General features: G+C 37.6%; 7 protein-coding genes across 7 annotated transcripts; 4 read left to right on the top strand and 3 right to left on the bottom strand.

Annotated features, from left to right (window-relative positions):
* Positions 1 to 633: 633 nt before the first annotated feature.
* LOC125581359 (pumilio homolog 18-like) lies at positions 634 to 2,114 on the top strand. The gene has a single exon (XM_048746658.1). It carries the CDS (start codon positions 789 to 791, stop codon positions 1,842 to 1,844), a length of 1,056 nt encoding a protein of 351 aa, XP_048602615.1. The 5' UTR covers positions 634 to 788; the 3' UTR covers positions 1,845 to 2,114.
* A 476-nt stretch (positions 2,115 to 2,590) lies between these two features.
* On the bottom strand, positions 2,591 to 2,964 carry LOC106417264 (ATP synthase small subunit 6-A, mitochondrial). Its single transcript, XM_013858099.3, has 2 exons — positions 2,798 to 2,964; positions 2,591 to 2,637 (listed from the first exon to the last, which is right to left on the bottom strand). Exons 1-2 carry the CDS (start codon positions 2,916 to 2,918, stop codon positions 2,591 to 2,593), a joined length of 168 nt encoding a protein of 55 aa, XP_013713553.1. The 5' UTR covers positions 2,919 to 2,964.
* Positions 2,965 to 5,855: 2,891 nt separating this feature from the next.
* Positions 5,856 to 7,700, top strand: LOC106417256 (probable LRR receptor-like serine/threonine-protein kinase PAM74). Its single transcript, XM_048748661.1, has 3 exons — positions 5,856 to 5,940; positions 6,026 to 6,566; positions 6,813 to 7,700. The coding sequence occupies exons 1-3, from the start codon at positions 5,856 to 5,858 to the stop codon at positions 7,447 to 7,449; spliced, it is 1,263 nt and encodes a 420-aa protein (XP_048604618.1). The 3' UTR covers positions 7,450 to 7,700.
* Positions 7,686 to 10,275, top strand: LOC125575282 (probable LRR receptor-like serine/threonine-protein kinase PAM74). Its single transcript, XM_048748659.1, has 10 exons — positions 7,686 to 7,702; positions 7,839 to 7,910; positions 8,009 to 8,080; positions 8,161 to 8,229; positions 8,322 to 8,485; positions 8,576 to 8,826; positions 8,920 to 9,046; positions 9,141 to 9,206; positions 9,329 to 9,518; positions 9,685 to 10,275. Exons 1-10 carry the CDS (start codon positions 7,686 to 7,688, stop codon positions 10,076 to 10,078), a joined length of 1,422 nt encoding a protein of 473 aa, XP_048604616.1. The 3' UTR covers positions 10,079 to 10,275.
* A 6,701-nt stretch (positions 10,276 to 16,976) lies between these two features.
* On the bottom strand, positions 16,977 to 18,587 carry LOC106403883. Its single transcript, XM_048748658.1, has 3 exons — positions 18,378 to 18,587; positions 17,627 to 18,169; positions 16,977 to 17,384 (listed from the first exon to the last, which is right to left on the bottom strand). Exons 1-3 carry the CDS (start codon positions 18,585 to 18,587, stop codon positions 16,977 to 16,979), a joined length of 1,161 nt encoding a protein of 386 aa, XP_048604615.1.
* A 613-nt stretch (positions 18,588 to 19,200) lies between these two features.
* Positions 19,201 to 20,291, top strand: LOC125581356 (probable LRR receptor-like serine/threonine-protein kinase At5g59680). Its single transcript, XM_048746654.1, has 2 exons — positions 19,201 to 19,449; positions 19,533 to 20,291. Exons 1-2 carry the CDS (start codon positions 19,368 to 19,370, stop codon positions 20,075 to 20,077), a joined length of 627 nt encoding a protein of 208 aa, XP_048602611.1. The 5' UTR covers positions 19,201 to 19,367; the 3' UTR covers positions 20,078 to 20,291.
* A 212-nt stretch (positions 20,292 to 20,503) lies between these two features.
* On the bottom strand, positions 20,504 to 22,740 carry LOC125581357. Its single transcript, XM_048746655.1, has 2 exons — positions 21,066 to 22,740; positions 20,504 to 20,966 (listed from the first exon to the last, which is right to left on the bottom strand). Exons 1-2 carry the CDS (start codon positions 21,360 to 21,362, stop codon positions 20,673 to 20,675), a joined length of 591 nt encoding a protein of 196 aa, XP_048602612.1. The 5' UTR covers positions 21,363 to 22,740; the 3' UTR covers positions 20,504 to 20,672.
* Between the last annotated feature and the right edge of the window lie 2,917 nt (positions 22,741 to 25,657).

The raw sequence follows: 25,657 nt of genomic DNA, 5'->3' as shown, positions 1-25,657 counted from the left end.
AGTCGTCTAGACGACTTCCAACATCTCAGACGACTCAGACGATTTACTGGGGCTATATTCGTAAAAATGGCTTCTGTTTTTTTGTTTGGTCACAAGGAGTTGAGCTATAATTTCACTGGGCTTTTAGGTTAGTTTTGCATTTGATTCAAGTTTGGGATTAAAATCAAGTTGTGGATTAGTTTTGGCAAAAATCCCTAATAATTATAAAGTATGAGTTTATTTGAAATCAATATTGTATCAATGTTTTAAATTATGTCGAAGACAAAGATAAAATTCACAAACACGAAAATAGAATAAAAAAAGTTGGGATTTAATCTTTGCAAATTCCCATAATAATCAACATGATAATAACCCACAAAATCACCACAAAGAAGAAAAATCCATGAGTAATATAATAAAACCAAACATATCATCACAAATAAAACCATGTGAGTGATATGCAAGTGAGTTAAAACGACAGGATATTACGAGCAAAACCAACTTTACATAAAACAAACGAAGCTCAAAAAATCTTGGCACAAAAATGAAAATTACCCTCACCATTGCCAAACGAAGCCCAAAAAAATCTTACCTCACCATTGCCAAAATAATATACTCCAACGACCTCGCCATGCACATATATATATATATATATATTTATAATATATTTGTACTTCCCCTTTAAAAAGTATCAACACTCCACAGATCTCAACACTTTCTCATTCTCTACAATCACACAACAAAAACCCTTACTAACTCCGCAGAGTTAACCTATATATATACTGGCGAACGGCGCCGATCCCTTTCCGATGACGACACCGCCCCGTTCAGCCGCCGCAAGAGCATCCGTCGAACAAGAGTCTCCGGTGGTTCCTCCCCCTCCTCCTCCTCCAAGATTCATCCCACCAAGAAGATTCGTCAATCTTACCGAAGAGAATCGATCTTTAATCAACTCACTTCGCTCTGCCACCTCTACACTTCAAGAAACGGACACGTGCATGCGATCGTTGCACAACTTAATGACTAGCGAAGAAGACGGCGGTGCGGCTCAGTTCAGAGAGGTGATCTCAGAGTTAGACGCAGCCGGTCTTCGGAGGATGGCCTGGTTCCTGACGTCACACTCCGGTTACTTCTTGACCATCGCAAGAAACAAGAACGGCTCCTACCGCCTACAGAAGCTCCTCGGGAAATCAAACGACGTGGACACCTTATTCTTCGCCGCTTTCTTCCGCAGCTTCCTCGACATCATGACCGACAAGGAGGCGTCCTTCGTTGTCGTCCAAGGGCTGCGAGTTTTCAGCAACGTGATGAAGGAGGCATTGTTCCCCCACATTCTCGAGCACGCTGTTGATCTTGCGTGTGACCAACACGGCTGCGTCGCGCTAAACCGTTGCATAACCGTGTTGGACGATCCTTACTGCAGAATATTTTTCTTGTACGCGGTCGTGGTGAACGCCCTCCCCTTCAGCTACCATGCTTACGGGAACGTCGTGGTACAACACGTGCTTGACCTAAATGACTTGCAATGCACGCGTAACATTGCGGTTAACCTCCGTGGCCATTGCGTTGAGCTTTCGTTCGAGAGGTATGGAAGCTATATCATGGAGAAGCTTTTGGATACGAAGGAGTCGATGGTTGTGGTGGTGGAAGAGCTTTTGAAGTGTGAAGGAGATAGGTTGGTGAGACTGGCGAGGGGTACGTATGGGAACTTCGTGGTGTACAAGGCACTGAGAGTCACGCAGGCGGAGATTGTGACTAGGGGTGATCTGTTTTGGGGTTTGGTTAATAAGCTCAAGCCTTTTCGTGATCTCTTGGGTGCGTCATACTCTTACACCATTGCAACATTATTGGACTCGATTGATTAGGTTTGTCTCGAACTAGTTAATGCTAGGTTCTATTGCTACGAGATATGCTGAAAGCTCTGAGGTTTTATGGTTTCTTAACTAAACTCTTGTAAAGAAAGAGATATTTGGTGTGTGTACTGAAATCTATTGTTTAACCAAACCAAGTTTTCAATTCAATAACAGACGGCACAAATTTCAAAGTAAATGAGGAACCAAAAAGCTTTTGTTGATGAATTCAATCATTCACAAATGTAAGGCTTATTTAAAGGCTTGTTTCAAGAGTTGCGAAAAGAATATTTGAAAGGAAAAGAGAAAAGTCCCTCTTTTGATGTTATTGGAATAGGATTGAAAGCGGAAGCGCTGGCGCAATAGTTTTCATAAACACAAGTGATCACCTGAAATTCAAAGCAAATTAACATGAACAAGTGAAGAGAATCGTTAGTGCCAAACAAGGGTTTGACTTTTTGTCATGATTAAAAGGGTTTAGAGATGAGACTGATCAAGCACATATAGTGTATAATAGAGAATCAAATTGGCTCAATAAACAGAGAAATCAAACATTTAGGCATTGAGATTTGAGACAAAAATGCTAATTAAGACATTAAGCTGAGAGAGTCACTTCACAGGCCAAATCGATTGATGAGGATTACAATATCAAAAGCAATTAACAGAGATGCAGAGAAAATCAAATAACGTTCAGTTTCTAAATCATTTCCCAAATCGCAAATGAACATTGAAATGATTGATTCGAAAGAGTAAGAAGAGCATTACCGCCTGTGTTGTTGGACGAACTTGGAGTTCTTGGCGTCTTCCTCTGCAAATCAATCAAAGAATTAGGGTTTCCACATCAATCGAACCACGAGACACACAAATACAATAACAAAATCTCGAATATATCCGATCTGATTCCACACAATATACGGATTGATTCTGTGAACTCAGAAGAAGATCGGCCAGATCTGAAAAAGACTTACCAGTGAATCCAGCGGTGAGCTTGGTGATGAGGACGCCGGTTACGGCGAATCCGGTGAGGAACGGCCAGCAACGTTTCCATTCCCTCTTGAAGAACACTGGCCATGGATCGAACAACCTCATTTCTCTCCAAATCTTCGTCTCCTGTTGACTGCTTCGAATAGACGATCGATGACTTATATTGGATCCAAATTCGTTATGGATCAAATATTTTTAATGGGCCATACAAAACCGGCCCAGTAAAAGTAGTTATTTATAAAATAAACTGAATATGAATTTTCAGTTTTTAATTATTTATTTTATTAAATGATATATTTGTAATATTTGTTCATATTAAATTTATTAAATAAATATTTTTTTTGCATCTTAAACTATCTATTTTTTTTACGAATGTGTGATATTATATAAAATATATAAAAAAAATGAGTATAGAGTTAATTAGATAACTTTAAAAACAAAATTTTTTTTTTCGTGTGCGATATCATATAAATAATGATCCGCCCAGTTAACAAAAATTATGATTATTTTATGTGTAATTTTTTTTATTTTGACCATTTCCTATAAACTATATTAAAATTTACATATTTTAATTAGAATATTTTTAATATCTTTACCTTTTTATTTGAAATGGAACTCAATATTTTTGTAATAATTATAACAAAATATTTAAAAAAATATTTTTAGATTTTTTTTGAAAAATATGAAAATTGTATTTTAAATTAAAATTATCCTAAAATATGATAAGTTTTGATGTAAACAAAAACTCAAATTATGTCAAAAATAATGATATTCAATGATAATAACAATTTTAATTGATTATTCTTTAAAAAAATACATTTACAAAAATATTGTTTGAAAGAAAATTCATTTATCTTTCAAATATAAAATGAAAATATTATAATTAAATAATAAAAAATATAAATAAAAACCATAAATTTAGCAAATGACAAATGAGTTATATTATGCTAAAAATTTCTTTCTAACAATTTATCAAATGACAAATGAGTTATGAACAAATAATACCATATAATTTTTAAACACATAGCCATTCATAAATAGTTTTTGAATAAATAATTATTTTTAAATTTAATCAACTGAAAATAATATCCGTACAATTGTGTGAGTCAAATTCTAGTTTTATTGATGCATGTTATATATTAGTGCTGGATGTTTTAGGTAACATTTTAATGATGCACGTTTTTAAGAATCTCCATTATTAAAATTATGCGGATAACTCATGAGTTTTTTTGGTTGATTAAATGACATTATGTCCAAATTTATTTAAGGATATTTCATTAAGGTAACTGAAAAAGACAAACAATAAAATAGGAAGTTTAAATTCATTTAAGCATATTTCATTAATGTAACTGAAAAGACAAGTAATAAATTAGGCAATTTTATTCGTTTTAAGATATTTCATAAATGCAACTGAAAAAGATAAGAAAAAAAAGAGTTTAATTAATGAAGTAAGGATATTTTCAAATTGGTACTTCTCTTTTAATAATATAGACTAGGTTAAGATCTGCGCCTTGCGCGGGATCAACATTATATATATAAATTATTTTATGTATTAAATATTTTTACATATTATGAAATGATAAATATATATTAAATAATTAAAAGTCAGTAACTATTAAATATATAATTAAATTGGTGCGAACATATAAATCAATTTTATTAATCCAAAAAATATTATTTTTATATTTGATAGGATATGTAATTAAATTTAAATGATACTAACATAGATAATATATTTTAGTATATTTTTAATATTAATGTCTATTAAATGATGATTTCTACTCATATAGTTTTTTTGATCATTTGTATCTTTTATAGAAAAAAATTTTAACTACTGATAACAAAATTTTCATTGTGGGATTAATAGTTTTAATAATTTATAATTTTTAAAAAAAAGTTGTCAATGATCGTTCAAAACTTTTATCAAAAAAATTGTTTAAAGTAAATTTTGAAACTAAAATATTGTATTTTATATGGTTTATAGTTTAATTTAAAACGACATATATATTAATCTTAATAATTAATTAAATTAGACTTTTTACTTATATAATTTTTGTAATCATTGGTATTTTGTCATAACAAAAATTTTAAACCATGGATCATAAAATTTGAATGTGAGACTTTTAACAATTTTAGTATTTTATAGCCGTTTGTAAAAATTCAAAATATAACGTATACATATTTAGATTTTTATTATATGGTTATTGTGGTTGTTTAATTTATTTAATAGTTTAAAATTAAACAAATATGATAGAAGATACACTATTTTTTTAATCAAATCTTTATTATTCAAAATCATTAATTGTCATATATATTTTAGCCACATTAGGCAATTCCGTAAATTTTATTTAAGGAAATAATAAAGTACATTAATGATGAATTTATTGTTAGTTTAATAAAAAACTTATTATATAATTAGATGAACCAACATATTTCTCTAATAATTCTAAGAATCATTTTATTGATGACATGTGGCTACCAAAAGAAGTTGTAATGCTTGTCAGATAATATACAGGGGATTGCTTTGAAATAGCGACTGCGTTTCAAGCACTACAATTGTTGATCGCCGGTGAAGAGGTTTCCATTGTCATTTCACCACCGGTGATATCCAACAACATGCATCATCCTTCTCACGAAATGGGATTTTTATGCCGTATTATACGGCTGAGCTTATCGCCGGGGATTATTCATCTTCGTCCTGTCCACGACATATTCTTCATGTTGAGTCAACATATTCTTCATGTTGAGGCAACTTGAAAAGTCAAATCCTTTGCTCTCATTTTTAAAGCGTTAAAGAGTAGTGGTGACTCTAAAAGCTGTGATTGACAGATTCTATCGAAACACACACAAGTTGCCTATTATCTGACCAGATAAATTGTGTAACAGGTGTTCTTGGGTTAAGTTAATTGTGAAGCTGTAATATAAAACACATTTGCTCACTCAGGACATCTTGCCATGTTGTCTTCCTTAGCCATTATATATATATATATATATATATATATGCTGTTTCTCTCAGTCTCATGGCATTGGTAATGTTTTAATATGGATAGTTTTCGTTGGCTTTTGTTGCTGCTGCTATTAGGAGCTTTTTCCATTGTTCGTCTTGTTCGAGCTCAAGATCAACAAGGTATCCACATCTTAATGGTTTATATGTATATACATCTACTTACTCTTATTGCTTCGAGTTTCAACTATGTATTAATTCTTACCAGGGTTCATCAGTTTGGATTGTGGGTTGCCCATTACTGAGCTGTCTCCTTATACTGAGCCATTTACCGAACTACGGTTCTCGTCTGATGCTACGTTCATCAAGACAGGTAAATCTGGTAAAATCCAGGCAAATCTGGTGGATGAGTACCTGAAGCCCTACACGAGCCTCAGATATTTTCCAGAAGAGAGAAGGAACTGTTATAGTCTGAGTGTTGACAAGAACAGAAAGTATTTAATCAGGGCTGGTTTCGTGTATGGGAATTACGATGGTCTTAACTCTAACCCGGAGTTTGATCTGCATCTAGGCCCTAATCTGTGGGCAACAATAGATTTCCACAATTTTGTGAATGGTACAATGGTTGAGATCATTCACACCACAACATCAAACTTGCTACAGGTTTGTCTTGTTAAGACAGGGACAACTACACCTCTGATCTCAGCCTTGGAGTTACGGCCATTGGACAATGATTCTTATTCCACAAAGTCGGATTCTCTGAGACTTTTCGCTCGAATATATCTCAACGAGACAGAAGGCTATCTACGGTAAGTCAAACTGCCAAGTATCAATATTCATATACATACTTAGCAGAGGCGGTTTGAGATTTTGGGGACTATAAACAATTTATTAAAGGTTTTCTATAAATATATTTCTTAAAAATTTGGGACTCTATTTCTATGTAAATTATTTCTTAAATTTTGAGGACTATAAGTCAATGTTTAACTTGGTTGTGCTCAGAACCGCTCATGATACTTATGTAGTCAATGGCTAATACAACGTGTTCCAAATAGGTACCCTGATGATGCTTATGATCGTAGATGGCTTAATTTCTTTTTGAAGAGTTGGTCACAGATTTCTACTACTCTGGAAGTGAGCAATGATAACGATTATGATCCACCTAAAAAGGCGCTTGCAGCGGCTGCTACGCCATCCAATGCTAGTGGGCCGTTGACAATCAGTTGGACACCCGCTAATCCTGGTGACCAGTATTACTTGTACAGCCACTTCGCTGAGATACAAGATTTACAGGACAATGATACTAGGGAGTTTGACTTGTTATGGAACGGAGTTGTTAGTACTGAAACTATCATTCCTTCAAAGTTAGAGATAAATACTCTCCTGGATACTCCTCCGGAGACTTGCGGAGACGAGAGATGCAGGTACCAGCTAATAAAAACCTCAAGATCAACTCTTCCTCCTCTACTTAACGCTCTTGAGATCTACACTGTTATCAAGTTTCCACAATCGGAGACAAATGAAAATGACGGTATGTTACTTATTTTGATCACTTTTATGCAGATAACATATTTCTTTGTCTTGATGCTACATGGATTCAATTTCACACAAAAAAAAAAATTGTTAGACGGTAATTGTGTGTTTTATAAGAGATTATTGATTAGGCAGGCAGACTTATATACCGATTTTTGAACGCCTAAATCAACTTAAAAAAAATTGGTTAACCAAAATCGTTTTGTTTAGATCTGATTTGCTGTCTAGGCCAACGCCTAACACCGCCTAAACCAGTTTTAGAACAGTGGTTTCACATCTTAAGTCTCACATACTTGAAACTTTACATCAGTGGTTGCTATCAAGAACATTGAAGGTGCCTATGAATTGAGCAGAATCACGTGGCAAGGAGATCCTTGCGTTCCTCAACAGTACGCATGGGATGGGTTGAACTGTAGTAACACCGAAAGTTCTACACCACCAAGAATTACATCCTTGTAAGTCATAACATTACACACTCATATATATGTTTAATTACCTTCATTATATGTTATTATTATGTTAATATAATCATGCTTTTAAATCTACAGAAACTTGTCTTCAGCCGGGTTAACTGGAACCATAGCAGCAGCTATTCAAAACCTTACAAAACTAGAAAAACTGTAAGTATGTGTCTAATGTTGATCCAAGGCAAAAATAGTGGTTTTATCATGGACGTAGACTAATTGACCTTTTACTTTAATTTGTAAATAAACTTTAGAGACTTGTCAAATAACAAATTGACTGGAGTGTTGCCTGAGTTTCTTGTCCAGATGAAGTCTTTGGTGAACATGTAAGCTGCTCAGCTTGTTTTCTATTACTTATTATTTGGGTCATGGGTCTTAATGCATGAAAATTGCTCTTCTTTAATAGAAATTTAAGCGGGAACGATCTTTATGGTCACATTCCTCAAGCTCTTCGAAGAAAGGGATTAGAGTTACTGTAAGAAACTTCCCAAATTCTTTTTGGTATTCCTCTGTTCGTAGGACTGTCCCTTTGTGAATTGATGCCTTGAACAACACTTTTTCTTGCAGAGTTGATGGAAACCCAAGGCTTTGTCTCTCTGGTTCATGCATAAAAGACTCCAACAAGAAACTTATAGTGATAGTTGTTGTATCAGTTGCTGCTGTGGTCATAAGCGTTGTTGTGTTGGTTCTTGTTTTAGTTCTCAAAAAGAAAAAGTCGTCGTCAGTGGAAGGTAATTTGTATGAGACTTCTCATGAAATCAACTAACTATAAAATTCAGTGATTAATCTTTCTTTCATTCCCTACCCTTTCTTCTCTATAGCTCTACAGCTTCCACCGAGTACGCCAATGGTGAATGATGCATATGCGAATTCATCTGAACCATCAATCGAGATGAAAAAGAGAAGGTTTACTTATTCAGAGGTTATGAAAATGACCAATAATATCCAAAGAGTTGTAGGGGAAGGCGGATTCGGTGTTGTGTCTCATGGTACACTAAATGGTTCCGAACAAGTAGCTGTTAAAATACTCTCTCAATCATCAAGTCAAGGCTATAAGCATTTTAAGGCAGAGGTATGCATAATCTTTAAAAAAACTATATGATCAACTTAATTAGCTTGACAACCTTTATGTTATCTCTTGTTTCTCTTTCCCATGGGTGATTAGATCGATCTTCTTCTACGAGTTCACCACACAAATTTCGTGAGCCTTGTTGGATATTGTGATGAAGGAGATCACTTGGCTCTTATATATGAGTTTATGCCAAATGGAGACTTAAGACAACATCTATCTGGTAAACTCTTGAATTTCTTCATGATTCAAGAATTTAGCTAGACTATATTTATAACTTTCAAGGGTAAGAAAAATCTAAAGAATCAAACATTCAGGAAAACGTGGTGGCTCTTTTATCAGCTGGGCCAATCGGCTACGAATAGCTCTGGAGGCTGCACTAGGTTAGTACTAAGCTTTTTTTTTGTCAAAAGGTTAGTAGTCAGTACTAAGCTTAGACAATGGATGAAGATTAGAATGACTTTTCTTCTGGTGGATTTAACAAAACAGTCACTCGTTTGAATAGGATTGGAATATTTACATTTTGGATGCACACCGCCTATTGTACATAGAGATATCAAAACTACAAACATATTGCTGGACGAACAGTTAAAGGCCAAGCTCGCCGATTTTGGCCTTTCGAGATCTTTCCCTGTTGGAGGTGAAACCCATGTTTCAACTGTTGTTGCTGGTACACCTGGATACCTTGATCCAGAGTAAGTTATCATTAGTCAACATACAGTGTGGTAACTCTGACTTGTCATTTTCTTCTTCAGTGGTTCAAAAGTATAGTATCTGAACAAGGTTGAATGAATGAAATTAAGTGGTGTTACAAAAAAAAAGTGGTTCAAAAGTCTAGTAACCATTTAACTTACCTTGCAGATATTATAGAACGAGTCGGCTGGGTGAGAAAAGTGATGTGTACAGCTTCGGAATTGTGTTATTGGAGATGATCACAAACCAGCCCGTGATTGACCAATCCCGTCAAAAGTCTCACATAACACAATGGGTTGGGTTTATGCTTAACCGGGGAGATATTACTAAGATCATGGATCCAAACCTACACAAGGACTACGAGTCTCGTTCTGTTTGGAGGGCTATCGAACTGGCAATGTCGTGTGTGAATCCTTCTTCGGTGAACAGACCAAACATGTCCCAAGTTGCTAATGAACTGAAAGAGTGTCTTGTACCTGAAAAATCTAAGAATATGGATTCTCAGAGTTCTCATGAAGTGAGCATGAGCTTTGACACTGGGATACTTCCCAGGGCAAGATAGTTTGTATGTGCTACAGAGTAACACGGCCCATGGCCATGTAATAATATGTAACAGGATCAGTTTCTTTTTTTTCATTTGTAAAATGTGTTTTGACTCTTCTGGATCTGAACCTGATTTGTATATGAGTCTTATAATCACTGACTCTATAAACCGTAGTGACATGCCGTGAATGTTGTTAATGATTACGCTTTTGGATATAGAGGTATGGCCCGAAACCAAAACAGAACCCATAAAGTTTTCACTATTATGAAGGAGATTTTCTGAAGAACTTTTGAACACGAGCTTCGCCACTTGGATATCCCTTGGGAAAATTTAGGTTGTGTAGTAATTAACATATGGCCAGGACGTGTCCTCTAACAAATCTTTGCAGAGTTGTCTGCTTGCGCGGGTAATTTAGTGAGAAAAGAAAAGGAAAGTACGCTTGGGATTGATTATTGGGCTTTTTACAAAATTAACCTAGAACTCAAAGTCAAACACAAAACTAACCTGCCTTTTTTTGGAAATTAGTTTTGCCCTATTCACCCCACAAGTTCATATAATTCATGAAAATGCCATCAAATTTTTTTCTTTTCCAAAATGACATTTTTACCCTCTCACTCTCATCATCTTCAAGTAATTACAAGATTGTCATTGTCATCAATACCTCAACCACCATGAACAACCAATTTGAAGCTCTTAATGCTCCCAAAATCGATTTACCCTTCTTCTTTCTTCATTCTTATGAACTAAACACAACATTTCTCTCACTTTCTCTCTACATTCAGCTAAAAAAACTCAAGATTTTGATTCTACATTTTTTATCGTTCATAGAGTCATAGAAGCTAACGATTCTGGGTGGGTCACTTTCGTTTGAGATTCTGTGTGCTTGGAGAAGTCTTATGTGTGCTAAGGAAGTTATCTCACCAATTTAAGGTATGAAATCGAGTTTTTTTCCAGATCTGTTCGTCCAGACGACTTCCCAGGTAAGTCGTCTGGCTGTAGACGACTTACCTGGAAGTCGTCTGGTCAATGCAGAGGTTATTTTTGCAATTGACTTTGAAATCTGTTTTCTGAGATGACTGAAATATAAGTCGTCTGCTTTTGTTTGGTTACAAAAAAATCTCCAAAGAACCTATTTGACTGGATTTTGTCGGAATTTTGACTTTCCTAGACGACTTATTTTTCAGTCGTCTGTTGAAAAATTGAAATATCAATATTTTAGTAAAACCCGACGACTTACATGTAAGTCGTCATAGGTTAGTTTTGCATTGAAAAAAAAAACTTCAATATTTAATTACACCCAGACAACTTACAATTCAGTCGTCCAGAATTTTATTCTGAGATTCTGGTCAAACCTCGTAAATCCTGGACGACTTACATGTAAGTCGTCGGACGACTGAATTGTAAGTCGTCTATAAATAATTAAATATTAAAGTTTTATTTTTCAATTGCAAAACTAACCTATGACGACTTAATTGTAAGTCGTCGAGTTTAAATAAAATATTGATATTTCAATTTTTCACCAGACTAGTGAAATGTAAGTCGTTTAGGAAAGTCAAACTTCTGAAATAATCCAGTCAAATGCAAAACTAACTTATGACGACTGAAATGTAAGTCGTCTAGCTTTTTTGGAGTTTTTTTTAACCAAACAAAAGTAGACGACTTATTTTTCAGTCGTCTCAGATAACAGATTTCAAAGTCAATTGCAAAAACAGCCTCTGCGTTGACCAGACGACTTATATTTTAGTCGTCTGGAAGACTTAGATTGAAGTCGTTCGCGTCGATCTTTAATAAACTTTCGTTTTCTTTGTTCTATGTTTGCTAATGTGTTTTATTTTGACTTTTTCAGATGATGCGTCAGTTACTTGCAGTGTATGGAGAATGGTTGTTGAAAGATGGATGTTGAAATTTTGTGGTTGATCATTTCAAAGGAGCGAGAATGTTATTTTTGGGTGAAGGTTCGACACATGCTGATCTTGTTGCAATGACTCAAGAAGATTATAACCTGGACATGAACACAGAGTCTGTGGAGTTAACCTACTCATTACAACAGATGGCTCCAGACCTTCCTCCTATTCATGTTACAAGTGATAGACAAGTTCAGAACTTGCTCGAGATAACTAAAACGCATGAAGTACGTCTTTGTGTATCAAACTTTAGCAAGATGAGAACGGTTTCAGAGGAAATGGATGAAGCTGATGTGGGGGATGAAGCTGAGGAGGAGGATGAAGCTGAGGATCATGATGGGGAGGAGGATGCTGACATCCATGTTGCTGCTGATGCTGAGGATTATAGTGAGTATGGAAAGGTTAAAGACGAGGATGAGGAAGAAGATGATGAAATCTGTTTTGAAGATTACAAAGGGGCATATGGTTGTGAAGGAAAATGATCATCTGCAGACAGAATCTATGTCAACTAGAGTTTTGCTAGTAGGGATGCACTGCTTTCAAAGTTGCGGTTGACAGCGGTGAGGCGTAGGTTCTCCTTCAGAATATACAAGTCAACGAAAACTCTCTTTGTGGCAACATGTCGTGTTAGTGGTTGTCAATGGAAGGTCAGAGCAAGTGTGAAACATGGGACTAAAACGTTTGGGTAACCAAGTATGTGGAAACTCGTACATGTTCCATCACAGACAGAATCGCTCAGCGGAAACATGATGTCTCGAGTTTTAACCCGATTATCTAACTGCAAGTGCACAGTAAAGTACGCAGTAGTAATACGGGATCGAATCCACAGGGACCGATGATCACACGTAGAGTTGCAGACAAGTTAATAGCTACAGTGAATCAAGATATATTTTTGATGGTTTTTGTTTAATTTTCTCTAGTGTCACAAAGCATAAACAAGCATGTAAAAAGATGATTTAAACGAATTGAAAACTATTTTAAAACAAACGTTGGGCATTGGGAATTCTCAGGGATTTCTTTTTAATCAAGATACAATTAATGGCAGACACAGGGATATATTAAGAACCGTCTAGAACTCAAACACGATATTAGAATTAACCTACTTCCGTAGCGCTAATTCTCTATGTTATAGAAATCTCCACACTAACTTCCGCTGAGTTTCAATTTCTAAACAAGCATTAAGAACAGGTTCAATATGTTCACAAAGCGCAATAACATCAACTTCCGAGGGTTAAGGACACTTTGCTCATCTAAAGTATTTTCGGAAGTTCAAACAATCACTTTCGGTGCATCAAACAATCTGAAATCATGAACTAAGTGATCAATTCAGTTCAAGCAGTAAGAAACCCATTAGATGAAGAACCAAAACGTAATCCCTTAGTCTACACACGTTTTATGAATCAAAACATCAAGAAATCCCCTATGAGAACTCCTAAACCCAACTAGATGACTACTCACACATAACTAAACAAGAACAAAACGATTTTGATGAAGAAAACATGATAAGATTGTATTAAAACAGAGTAAAAGTTCAGAAGATCTTCTCCAAATGGTTTTGAGATGAACTCCTTCACAAATCTTCACAAATCACACAAAAGATGAACAAAAACTCTCAAATCTCTCTCTAGAACTTGTAAATCTCCTTCTTGGTCGCCCCTGGTCCTTTCTGAGTCTCAAAGGTCGAGTCCCTCCGTGAATTATTGAGGGGAGTGGGTAAAAAGGAGTGAAAAGCTCGTTTGTGCGTGTGGAGCCCGTAGCGCCTGAGATCGGTCGATCCACATGGCTCGGATCGGTCGATCTAGTGCATGAAAGCCACAGATCGGTCGATCCAGGTAGCCCGGATCGGTCGATCTCGTGCTCTGTGCGATCAATACTTCATTCGGTCCATTGTTCGGTCCATCTTGCTTCTGAATAAATCCCGAATGCGTTCTTTTCTTTCAAGCTATCTAGTAACCTGCATATTACACTTAAGAACACCAAAACGCATCAAATAGACCAAAACATTAATTAAAACCGACCATTTAATTGCTCCAAAACGAGTTTAAAACCGTTAAAAATACGGAATATCAAAACACTGTACTCCGAAGTACATTGGTCGACTTTTCATAGATCGTGTTGGAATCATTGATGGGTTGACTCCACAGCATATCAAAGATGCAATGAAGAACATGTTTGGCATGACACTTGATTACACCACTTCATACATAGCATTGTTATATGCGCAAGAAATGGTGAGAGGATCAGCGGAAGATGGGTATGAGCGACTGCCTTCATATTTGGAGCAAATCAAGGCAGCAAATCCGGGTTCTATCACTGCTATAGAACTTGATTCTCTGAATAGATTTAAGTATCTATTTCTCTTTTGGAGCTTCTATCAGAGGTTTTAAGTATCAGAGAAGGGTCAGTGTGGTGGATGAGACTCACCTAAGTGGGAAGTATGAGGGTACTATGTTGGTTGCAGCCGCACAAGACGGTAATTTTCAGATATATCCATTGGCTTTTGGGATCATAGATGGTGAAAATGATGAATCTTGGGAATGGTTTTCACAAAATTAGCGAATTGTGTATCTGATGCGTATCCTCTGGTGATAGTCTCCGACAGACACTCCTCCATTATAAAAGCGTGTGAAAAGGTGTTTCCTTGGGCAACCCGAAGAATATGTTATTATCACCTTCAAGAGAATATTGTCAAAAAGTATAAAGGGAAGCATCTCTTGTACATGGTGAAAGGTGCTGCTTATGCTCATACACTTTACGATTTTGATCGGTACATGGATGAGATACGAGTGAAAATCTGGATCTTGCTGAGTATCTGGAGGATGCCGATGTGAGCCTATGGTCAAGGGTTCATTGTTAGTGAGACATGTACAACTTAAAAATGAGCAATATCGCTGAATCAATTAATTCCGCACTGAAGCGAACAAGAGGATTTCCTATTCAGTTCCTGCTGGAGTTCATAAGGGAGAAGCTAGGAATGTGGTATTGGAAAAGGAGAGGATATGCTTTGAGTCTTACAACTCAACATAGTCGGGGTGTTGAACACTTGCTTGCTGTTCGAGAGGAGATCGCGTATACTCTGAGAGTCCAACAAATTAATGGATGGAAGTTCTTTGTGAAAGGTGGCAATAGGGACTGTAATGTTGATCTAGAACTTCAAAAGTGTGATTGTGGTGTCTATCAAGTTGAGAAAATACCTTGCTCTCTTGATATAGCAGCTGGAACAGCAGCTGGTTTGCATATCTCCACACTTGTATGGCCGGTCTACTCAAAGGATACTTTGTTTGCAGGATACTCAGAGAATATATATCCTTGTGTTGGACAACAAGTTGAGGCACGCACATGCTTTCCTCCGGAAGTAAAGCGTGGTCCTCCGGAAGTAAAGTGTGGTCCGGGGAGACAGAAGAAATCAAGATGGCAATCTTGGTTGGAACTATCCAGGATGAGAGGACGCACACCCCGAAAGCAACACATGGTTTATAGGTTCTCAGTCTGCAAAGAAACTAGCCATAAGTGTCCACAATGTAAGAACTGGCGTGGAAGACCTTCAAGTAAGTCATCCAGAAGACCTTCTGGTTAGTCGTCCACCGACTTAACTGTAATTCTCTCATGTCTTCGAATCTATTTATCTATCTGTAGACTCTATGTTTTATGAACTTCTCTGTAGACTTTATGTTTTATGAACTTCTCTGTAGCTCTATGTTTTATGAACTTCTCTGTAGACTTTATGTTTTATGAAATTCTCTGTAGACTTTATGTTTTATGAACTTCTCTGTAGACGACCTTAAAGTTAAGTCGTCTGAGAAGTCTTTTTGTTGGAAGTGGTGGTAAATCGTCCAAAAGACCTTCTGGTTAGTCGTCCAACGACAATGCAATTTAAAAAGACAAGTCAAACATTACATTATCCGAAAGGTTACTGCACTACCAAACTAATTTCTTACGGAATTCTAGTTTGGTATGAGGATAGGTTACAAAAAACATCATCCTATCTTGGCCCTGTTAACGTAGCCTAATCTACCATACAACAGTACACAAAAGCATCAAGTTCAAATACAAATAACACATCCAATATCTACTCATACGTTCCCAGGTTCTCATCATTGTCTTGGTTTTCCCATTCATGGCACATAGGAAGCTCTTGAAATATATCCACTGCCATCTTCTCCCTGATGGTCTTCCCGTTTCTAGAAAAAAACTCTTTGGGAAATTCCATCCCAACAGCATGACATTCAATGTACTTCAGAGTGAAGGGGCCACAATCACCAACTCGACACTGAGGTACTCCAACGTTTTGTCTCTCATATGTGTATGGCTCCAATGTGTATTGAACCTTTTGTTCGTCAGAGACAGCGAACTCAACAAGTAGATAAGGGACCATTGTGACAAAAGGCTCCATTACCTCATCGAGTTCTTCAGGGCTAATATGTTTGATGATGCTGTCCCAGACGACTATGTGCCTCTTAGGGATCGATATCCATATAGCAAACCAATGCTGGTTCTTGAAGTTCACATGTGCATAGATATCATCCACATCCACCCCCAAACCATCTTAGATTGGCAAAAAGAAGGTATCTCGCCTGCATGATAATTCCATGCCCCACCAGGGAGTCTTCTTCCTAAACCGTTGGCATATCCCTTGTCGCTCTTTAAATCAGGGTATGAGGCCCTCCACTACCGAGAAAATATATGACCAAGAAAGCACATTCTCTCGCTCCTGAAATGTTGTGGATGGTCTTGGTACCGTTGCCTCAGTAAATTAATAAAAGCATCCATTTGCTGCATATAAAACAATACAAGTCAGAAGAACTACCAGACGACTTACGTATAAGAGTAAGAAAATAGCAGAAGACTTACATGGTCGGTCAGCCATTCTAAGGAGGTTCAGAGGGCATGATAAAACCGACTTGGACATCTACGTGGTTTTTTTTAGAGGCAGTTTATAAGAACTGCAAATACAAAATGTAAATAATCAATCATTTTTTTTCAAGAGCTGTTTTATAGGACATTCCAGCAACTTACGGATCTTGTTCCAGCCATTCAGTGAGCTCCTTCAACTTCTTCTTATCATAGGGTGCAAAAGGATCATAGCCTCGGCCAATCTTTTTGTTTGGAATAATCTGTTTGGCAGTGATGTTTCTCTTAAAAGGAGTTTGCTGTGTGGGAGCAAGTTTCCTTTCTCGCTCACTTTTTTCACGGAAAATCACCATAGCAGTCTCCTTCTTTGTCTGCCTTCTAGCTTCCTCCAAGAGTAAATCTGAAGCAGTGGGTACTTGTTTGTCCAATATAAGAACGCTAGGTTCATCACTCAGTAAGTCGTCTGCAGGTTTCACAAGACAGAGCTCTGTCGAGGAACTCGGTTCTGTAGTAACACTATGTTCTTTGGCTTCATTCTGTCCTGCTTTCGCCTCATTCACACTTTCACTCTGCAGTTTCGAGTTCACAATGTGTTTATAAACTATTAACCAAAGATCAAATTCACAAATGAAACAAAATCCATACAACAAAGATCCAAGCACACTAGAAACAAAGCACACATGTTCAGAATCAAAGCATACAATGGTTCATCAAAGCACACAAGAAACAAAGCACATCAGTTCTGACTCTTCCTAACACTTTGCCTAGTGACTCTCTTCTCTGCAATTTTGGGAGAGGTTTTGGTACTAACCCCGGGTTTGTGCACAGGATTTGGTGGATTTGAAGTGGTTGTAAGTTGAAGATCATCAGATGAACTCCCTTTTTCGGTGATCATCTTCTCCACAGCTCCCATCCTATCCCCCAGCAACTTGATATCCCTAAGGCATGTCCCAAAGCCATCACTAATGGCATCAGATATGTCCTTGAAGGCCCTTTCAGTCTGCTCTTTCGTCATCCCAAAGCCATCACTACCCGCTGCAGGTGCCTCAGCAGAAACAGAAGACCCTTTACGAGCTTTCTTCCGAGGCCTGCTACTTTCTTCCTTCACAACACTCTCTGACTTCACTGTAGTCGCTTCCGTCTTCACTGAACTCACTTCATTCTTCACTGGACTCACTTCCATCTTCACAACCTTGTGAGTACCGGTGACTTGCCAGCAATCCATGGTCCACTTCCATCCAGGATCATTAAACATGACTTTAATTATGTTATCCGCGGCATGGTCCTCTACGTCTCCGTCCCATTCTGGAAACATTTCATCAAGGTCCTTCTGAACAAAGTTGTTCACGTTAACCTGAAGTAAATAAAAGATATAAACTTAGTTAAGTCGTCTGAGAAGTCTTTTTGTTAGAAGACTTCTCAGACGACTTAAAGTTAAGTCGTCTGGAAAGTCTTCCAACAAAAATAAAGTTAAGTCGTCTGGAAAGTCTTCCAACAAAAAGACTTCTCAGACGACTTAACTTTAGGTCGTCTGAGAAGTCTTAGGGAGTGAAGTTAAGTACATGTATGTTGATAGCCGACTTAAAACATCTGTGTCGTCCTTGGCCACCCTTGTAAGCCAGCAACAGTGGAGACGGTCTGTCTGGTACGGGAGACCCATAATTAGCACCCAATTCTGGCATAGCATAGTACGCCCACACCTGGATAACTTGTATAAACCCATCAACAGTGTAACCTGTTTGCGTCAAGTCTTTTGCCTTCAGAGAATCCATCAGCACCTTAAACGCCACTCTCCCCCATGGATAATTCTCAATTTTTTCTAAATCCATCACTAGCCTTGCAAGACTAGCCCGTGTAGCGGTTGAGAACTTTTTCCCTTCAGTGTATTCTGCGTAGATGGCAAGGTATCCCAGCCGCTTGCGATCATCCCGAGACCAATCGTCGCATCTGTAAAATGCTTATGTTATCTGTTCAATACTTGGCCCAGTATCGAGATCAACACCCATCTTCTCCCAGAAAGCAGCCATCTCCTTCGTAACCTAACACCTTGGATTTTCCAGGTCCTTGATGTAATCGCAGTTCAGACTAGTGAGGTGTTCAAACTCTCTCAGTGAAAACCTAACAGGTTGTGAAACGACAAGACTCGAGAGCTCAAATTTCTTCTTGATGTCCAGCTAGAAACAAAGAATAAAATGTAACAGCCTTGAAGTCCAACCAAAGCCAAGCTCCTTGAATTTGATGAACGCTCCCAACTTCGACGCCTTCAGATTCTCATATATCTTTGGCTATTTTTTTCCTTCTTCCCCCGGGTGAATTTGGCACAGGAAAACACATTTTCACCATTGACCTAACAAAGTCTTTCTTTTTAGTGTATGATTTGGGTTTGGTTGTTTATTCTTTACTCGTTGCATGGTGGAAACACATTATTAACTTGTCAAGAAAAAAAAAAATTTCTCGTAGTGTGCGATTTGGGTTATGCTGATTTATATACTATTTATCTACCATAGCGCCACTGGTTTTCTTCATTTTTTTTCCTTGGGAGTTGAGAGAATATGGAGAGTTCTCTTGTGCTTTGGTTGATGCTAATTGCAACTTTGGCCATCATTCATAGTGTTCAAGCTCAAGACCAACAAGGTATCTTGTTTTATCTATATTACCAACGTTTTCGTAGTCAGAAATGAACTGTTTTTATGGTAAATTTTTTTAACATTCAACAGGATTTATCAGTTTGGATTGTGGGCTACCTGAGAACGAACAGTCTCCTTATAACGACACTACCACGGGGCTGAACTTCTCCTCGGACGCAACATTCATCCAGAGTGGGAAAACTGGTAAGATTCAGGCAAGTTCGGTGGGTATATTAATGAAGCCATACACAACGGTGAGATATTTTCCAGATGGAACACGTAACTGCTACAGTCTGAACGTGCAGTCGTGGCGTAGATATTTGATCAGGGCTACATTTACTTATGGAAATTACGATGGGCTTAACGTTCAACCGGTGTTCGATCTTTATCTTGGACCTAATCTATGGGCCACTATAGATTTCGAAACAGATGTGAATGGTACACGGAAAGAAATCTTACATACCCCAACATCAAACTCGTTGAATATTTGTCTTCTTAAGACCGGCGAAACTACACCGCTAATATCCACTTTGGAATTAAGGCCAATGGAAAATCGTTGTTATATCACTGAATCTGGGTCCCTGAATCTACACCACCGGAGTTATCTTACAAAGTCAGGATCTAATCTAAGGTGAGTCAGTCAAACTTCAGCTAAAGAAACGGCTCTTCTTGTTTTAATTCTATGTGTGTTTTCTCGTCTTTTGTACGTACCTTTGTGCTATGATTCACTACAAGAAAAAAGGGTTTTCTTAGCGGCGGAAAAATGCTATCTACAGATACCATAGCATTTTAGCAAGCGCTATGTCATCGTCCATTATAATAGGTCAAAGACTTTAGATAGCGGATTTTTGCGGTGCTATTGTATTCTGATCTACAATAGCATTTAATTAATGTTATTAAATATTATTTAATAGCGTTTTATTAATGCGATTAAATATTATTTAATAGAGTTTCTAAAATGCTATAGTTAATATTACTATAGCAGTTATATAAGTGATATTGTTTCTATACTCTATTTATTATGCAATTTTGTTACAGTAATATAAAATTATATATATTTTATATATATAAATATTTTTTAATATATTTAGACACATAAATTTGGGATTTAGAAAATAGACATTTTATTATAATAAGATACAAACATTTAAAAGTTCAACATTACATGAAACTTATAATTTATGACAAAATACTAAAACATGCATAGTTCAAAATTTCACAACTCATCACTCATATGAAAACAACCTTATTAGTAGGCCACACTACTGTGTTTCCTACTGCATCAGCTATGACTTCAACTTCAGAGTTTGGTCTCCACACTCGTGCATCATCGATCTTGGAAACCTCTACCCATACCTTTGAAGCATTGGGACCTAAAGGGATGAAATGAACCTTGTCCGATGGATCTGTTGAAAACACAAACACACGACCCCAGGCAACTGTCTGTCCAGAGTTATCACAGTCCAAAAGAGCACACTTCTGTTTACCAACTTTGTTGCTACTACCAGTGCTGTTACTAGTACTCTAGAAGACAAAAAAAATGACAAACACAACACATTGGTCACAATAACATCACAGAATTGCAACATATCGAAGACAAATTAACAAGTTTATGAAGCTTACCTGATTAGATTTCTTGGTTGATTCAGCTATAGTATCAGATAGTCGTGTCCTATCAATTGACCAAGCAATGATCTCATGTAGTGCATCACCCATCTTTGACATTCCAGGCGCTGGTCTCCATAGGAAAGCAGAATTTTTAACAACTAGTTCAACTTTAATAACTGCAGCATTCGGTCCAAGCGGAATATCGTTCACCAATTTGTTAGGTTCAGTTGACAACAGTACACCCTGAGCAATCAACTCATCTTCTACATTCCAGTAATCAAATATTTGTACTCTTCCTATTGATGCATCCATAGTCTAATGAAGCGTCCAAAATATATATTATATATTAGTAATCTATTCAATGTGAATTTGAAAAGAACACAAGCAATTTCATTTTACCTCTGACCCGACAGTGTTAGCATGTTTTGAGACGTCAATATCATCGTCCAATATTAACTTGTCAGATGGCCATGCAATTTTAACTCCTACAGCTTCAGCAAGTGATCCAATACTTGTAGTTGGTCTCCAGACACATGCATCTTGGACTGCTACAGAGTTGACAACTACAGCTGCCGCATTAGGACCTAGGGGAATTCGACCAATCTTATATGTGGGTTCACTTGAGTAGTATTCTCCTTCACCTACAACCACATCATCAGTCGACATCCAATCCAGTAGCTGGCACCTTATTCCTCTCTTGCTAACATCGCTTCTTTCAGAACTAGAAACATCATCTTTTGTGTCTAGGAAGTTTATCAAAAGAAAAAAAAGACAAGTAAGAATCATATTGAAACACCAAAGTTAAAATAATGAAACAAGTGTATAAGAAAGTTACCTTTTTACCAGCTAAGTCTATAACCACATTTTGCAACTTTTCAAGCTTGGTAATTAATTCCGCTTGCGTAGCTTCAAGCTTCTGGACATGTAAGTCTCTAACCTGTAAGTAAGCCATCTTCGTAATAGTAGCCCCTCTGCCCATCCCCCTAACTCTTCCTGGTCTCTCTTTTCCAAGAACTTGACTCACAACATCTTCTCCAATGTTATCCGAGGAGTTTGAATCCATTTCACTGTCAATTGTCGTGACCTTTTCCTGCAAAGAAAAAACGTAGACATTATGAAATTGTCTTCAACCTTAAGTAATAAGAATTCATAATATTCTTACAATAGTTTGAGTGTGTTCTTCATTCACAGGTCTCCCATCTGAACGTGTATGTCCTGCTACCCAAACCTTAGTTCTTGTAACTTTCCTAGGATCATCGCTGTTTCTTTTCTACAAGTTCGATCAAGTAGGTGTAAATAAAGTCATTACTTTCACAACTTCCCAATTAAAAAAATAAGACAAACATACCATCTCATGAGCTAGGCGAGTCATGCCTTTTCGGCTTGTTGTGTGCGGAATTTGAATCTTCCTAAGTGTCATGTATTTATCACTTTGTGCCTATTAACATCAACCGTCAGATGACATAACTATTATCTAAAAACATCGTATAAGTAATCAAGCATCATTAACTATAACCTTAAAATCTGTGGTGCATCTAGCTTTCACCCAACTGTTCCAAGCAGATGAAGATTGGATGTTGCTAAGCTTAATCTTATGTATTTGAACCTTGTTTTTAGTCGCTCGGACTATAGAAGTGAGCCTAGATTTTGAGGCCCTCCACAAACAACCCATCTGCTTAAAGACTGCATATTTTTGCCATTCCTCTGTCAAGTTGAATCTTCCCTATCAAATATTGAAACGTTATACACTAAAACAGTCAAAACTAATATTCCATCAAAAAAAACTTATAAAAATAACCTGAATTTCTTCCCACAAAGCGTTTTTTGTCTTTTCTTCGAGGTGTCTCCAGTCATCTAGCAATACTGGCACATGCTCCCTCACAAGAGGACCAAGAAAGGAGGAGAGTGTCACTGATCCACTACCGACATGCTCACCTATGGAGTTGAACTCTACATCTACCTTGTCCTCTGCATTTTTTGCCACTTTGCGCATTTTAGTTGGACCCCTTGTCTTCTTCTTTTTGTTCTCGGATTGCTGTGTCTGAGTGTCAGAGGTGTTGGAGACTCCATTGTTTGAAGCTGGGATGGGTTCTTTTTCTTCAGTTGGTGAATGTTGATCCACTTCTACGTCTTGTGCCTCTTCCTCAGTCGATTCTTTAGCAGCAAATGTGTGTACACTCTCTTCCCTTTCATCAACCTTTGGAGCATTCTTCTTTTGTTTCTTATGAACTGAAGACACTACAGGACTCACATCAATACCTGCTTGGCTCCTACTACGACGGTTTTGATCATTAACAGCTTGAGATTTCATCATAGAAGATTACCTGAAACAAAACTAGAATTTTTAGTATTAAACATCAACAAGAAGACCTTCACAGTCATCCCTAACACAGAAACTCTCGTCATCAGATTGATATCCTATATCTTCAATTGGCTGGACCGATGGTTCATAATCGATCCTCTGTTCTGTCTCTAACTCATGGTATCCTCTTGGTGGTGGCCGCATAACAACATACCAAGGTGAGCTTTCATCTTCTCTTGAATAGAAGACCTGTTTAGGTTGCGAAGGCAGAATGTAAGGATCATTTGCAAATGATGACTGGTTCATATGGAGATTCACAAGTGTGAAACCTTCTTCCTCTTTAACTCCTTTCCCTTTGTGAGCCTAACTACACTTAAACAGGGGAACTTGGAACATGTGGTAGTCCAGCAGTATGATCTCCTTTATCACTCCATAGTAAGCTACCATGTCCACCATTTGCTTGGAATCTTCAGCACTAGCTCGACACATTGAAAATGCTTCATATGTAACCCCACTGTTCTGTATATTGCGCTTGACATCATCAGAATGGTATCGATGTCCATGAACTACATATCCCTTGTATGTGTGAGCAATATTTCTTGGTCCAAAAGCAAGCCATCTCAGCCTTTTCGAATGTTCCTTCGAGTTATTAGGTATCTAAATAACATGAAACAGAAAACAATTCATAATCATACAAAATCTAAAGATTAAAGCATATTATAAGCTCATTTACCTTTATCTTTTATCCACTGTGGGAACCTCTCTGTATGGTATTTCCACAATAGAGTTTCATTTTTTGCGCATCTTTCATCTGTAGCTTGTAGTTCTTCCAAATGCAACCTGCTTTCTTTAAGTTAGATGATGAATAAAATAGTTCAACTCTATATATCTAACTGCTGTTTTACTTAATCAATATACGGATCCATGACTGCTGTATTCATGAGGATATAACGATGAGAAATATCTCTCTTCTTATCTGTTAGGGGTACTTCTGTAGCTTTCTGCAGTGGTCTGCCTTCAAGGACATTCTCAGTTGCCTCAATATCTTCATTTCTATTAATTTCTTCTTGGACTGGAACAGAATTTCGAAGGAACTCCATACAAAACGCAATGCATTCACTAGAAAAATATCTCTCAGCCATACAAGCTTCGGGTCTTGCAAAATTCTTTACATAAGCCTTTAGTGTCTTCATATATCTACATATCAGTAAATATATTTTTAATTATATTATTGAAGTATACGGAAAAGACAAAAAAAAATTACCTCTCAAACGGATACATCCATTTAAAGTGTACAGGGCCACCAAGCGTGCGTCTTTTGCTAGATGGAGTGGAAGGTGATGTCATGTCCCCGATCCTGGATAGGATCGCCTGGACGGACTGCGGTGCGAGGAAACGCACTAGTCAGGTCATATGACCTAAAGACAAGTATATCATGGCCTGAAGGTAAGGTTATGGGCATCAGGAAGCTAAGGCATAGCTAATCCAAGAAGGCCCGGGTCTGGACAGTGGCCGGGCCATATGGGTGACCCGTGTGTGCCGATGGGCTGGTGGGCTCTTGGGATTGAGCCAGGAGCATGGGCAATCCGTGTGGGCTTGCTTTGGACATGTCCAGGAGTGGTTTGACAGTTCCAGGACGTCTGGTAACTGCCAGAGGCGAAAGGGTGTGATCTGGACCATTGATTAAATCAATGGCCAGGATTGAAACCGAAGGGATGCAATGGTTAAAAAGTAACCACCCCTTCTCCTATATAAGGAAGGCAAGTCCGTGCCTTTGCAGAAACACCAGGGCTTCCTTCTACACCCTGAAACACAAAGAAACACAGAGAAAAGATAGAGAATTGGTCGGATTCCCAATCCAAGACCCATGGTTGTGTGAAGGCCATAAAGAGGCAGTTTTGGGAGAGATCAAGGGGGGAAGTTATGAACGACCTTCTGGTGGCTTTGATCCGTGATGTTATCACCCAAAGCATCCTACAGGGCCTGAGAACACACGCAAATGGTGAGAAAAGAAGGTAGATGACCGGAACTCATTCCCAAAGGCCAAGACAGCCTTAAGGGCAGATGTGTGTAGAAAGGCAGTTTCATGGGCACTGAAGGGGGAAGTGATGGACGACCCTGTGATGATGTTCGATCATGGATGATCACATCCTGGGCTTCCTCTGTGTCTGGGGAACACACGCAATTGGTTAGTAGAGAAGGGGAAAGGCTTGACTCCACTCTCAGAGGCATGAACAGCCTTGAAGATGGATGCAACATAGAAACTGGTTTCATGGAAGTTCCATGGAAGGAGTGATGGGCACGA

Source organism: Brassica napus, chromosome C2 (assembly GCF_020379485.1).
Source record: "Brassica napus cultivar Da-Ae chromosome C2, Da-Ae, whole genome shotgun sequence".
Classification (NCBI taxonomy): Eukaryota; Viridiplantae; Streptophyta; class Magnoliopsida; order Brassicales; family Brassicaceae; genus Brassica; species Brassica napus.
This window is presented reverse-complemented; position numbering and strand designations above follow the sequence as displayed.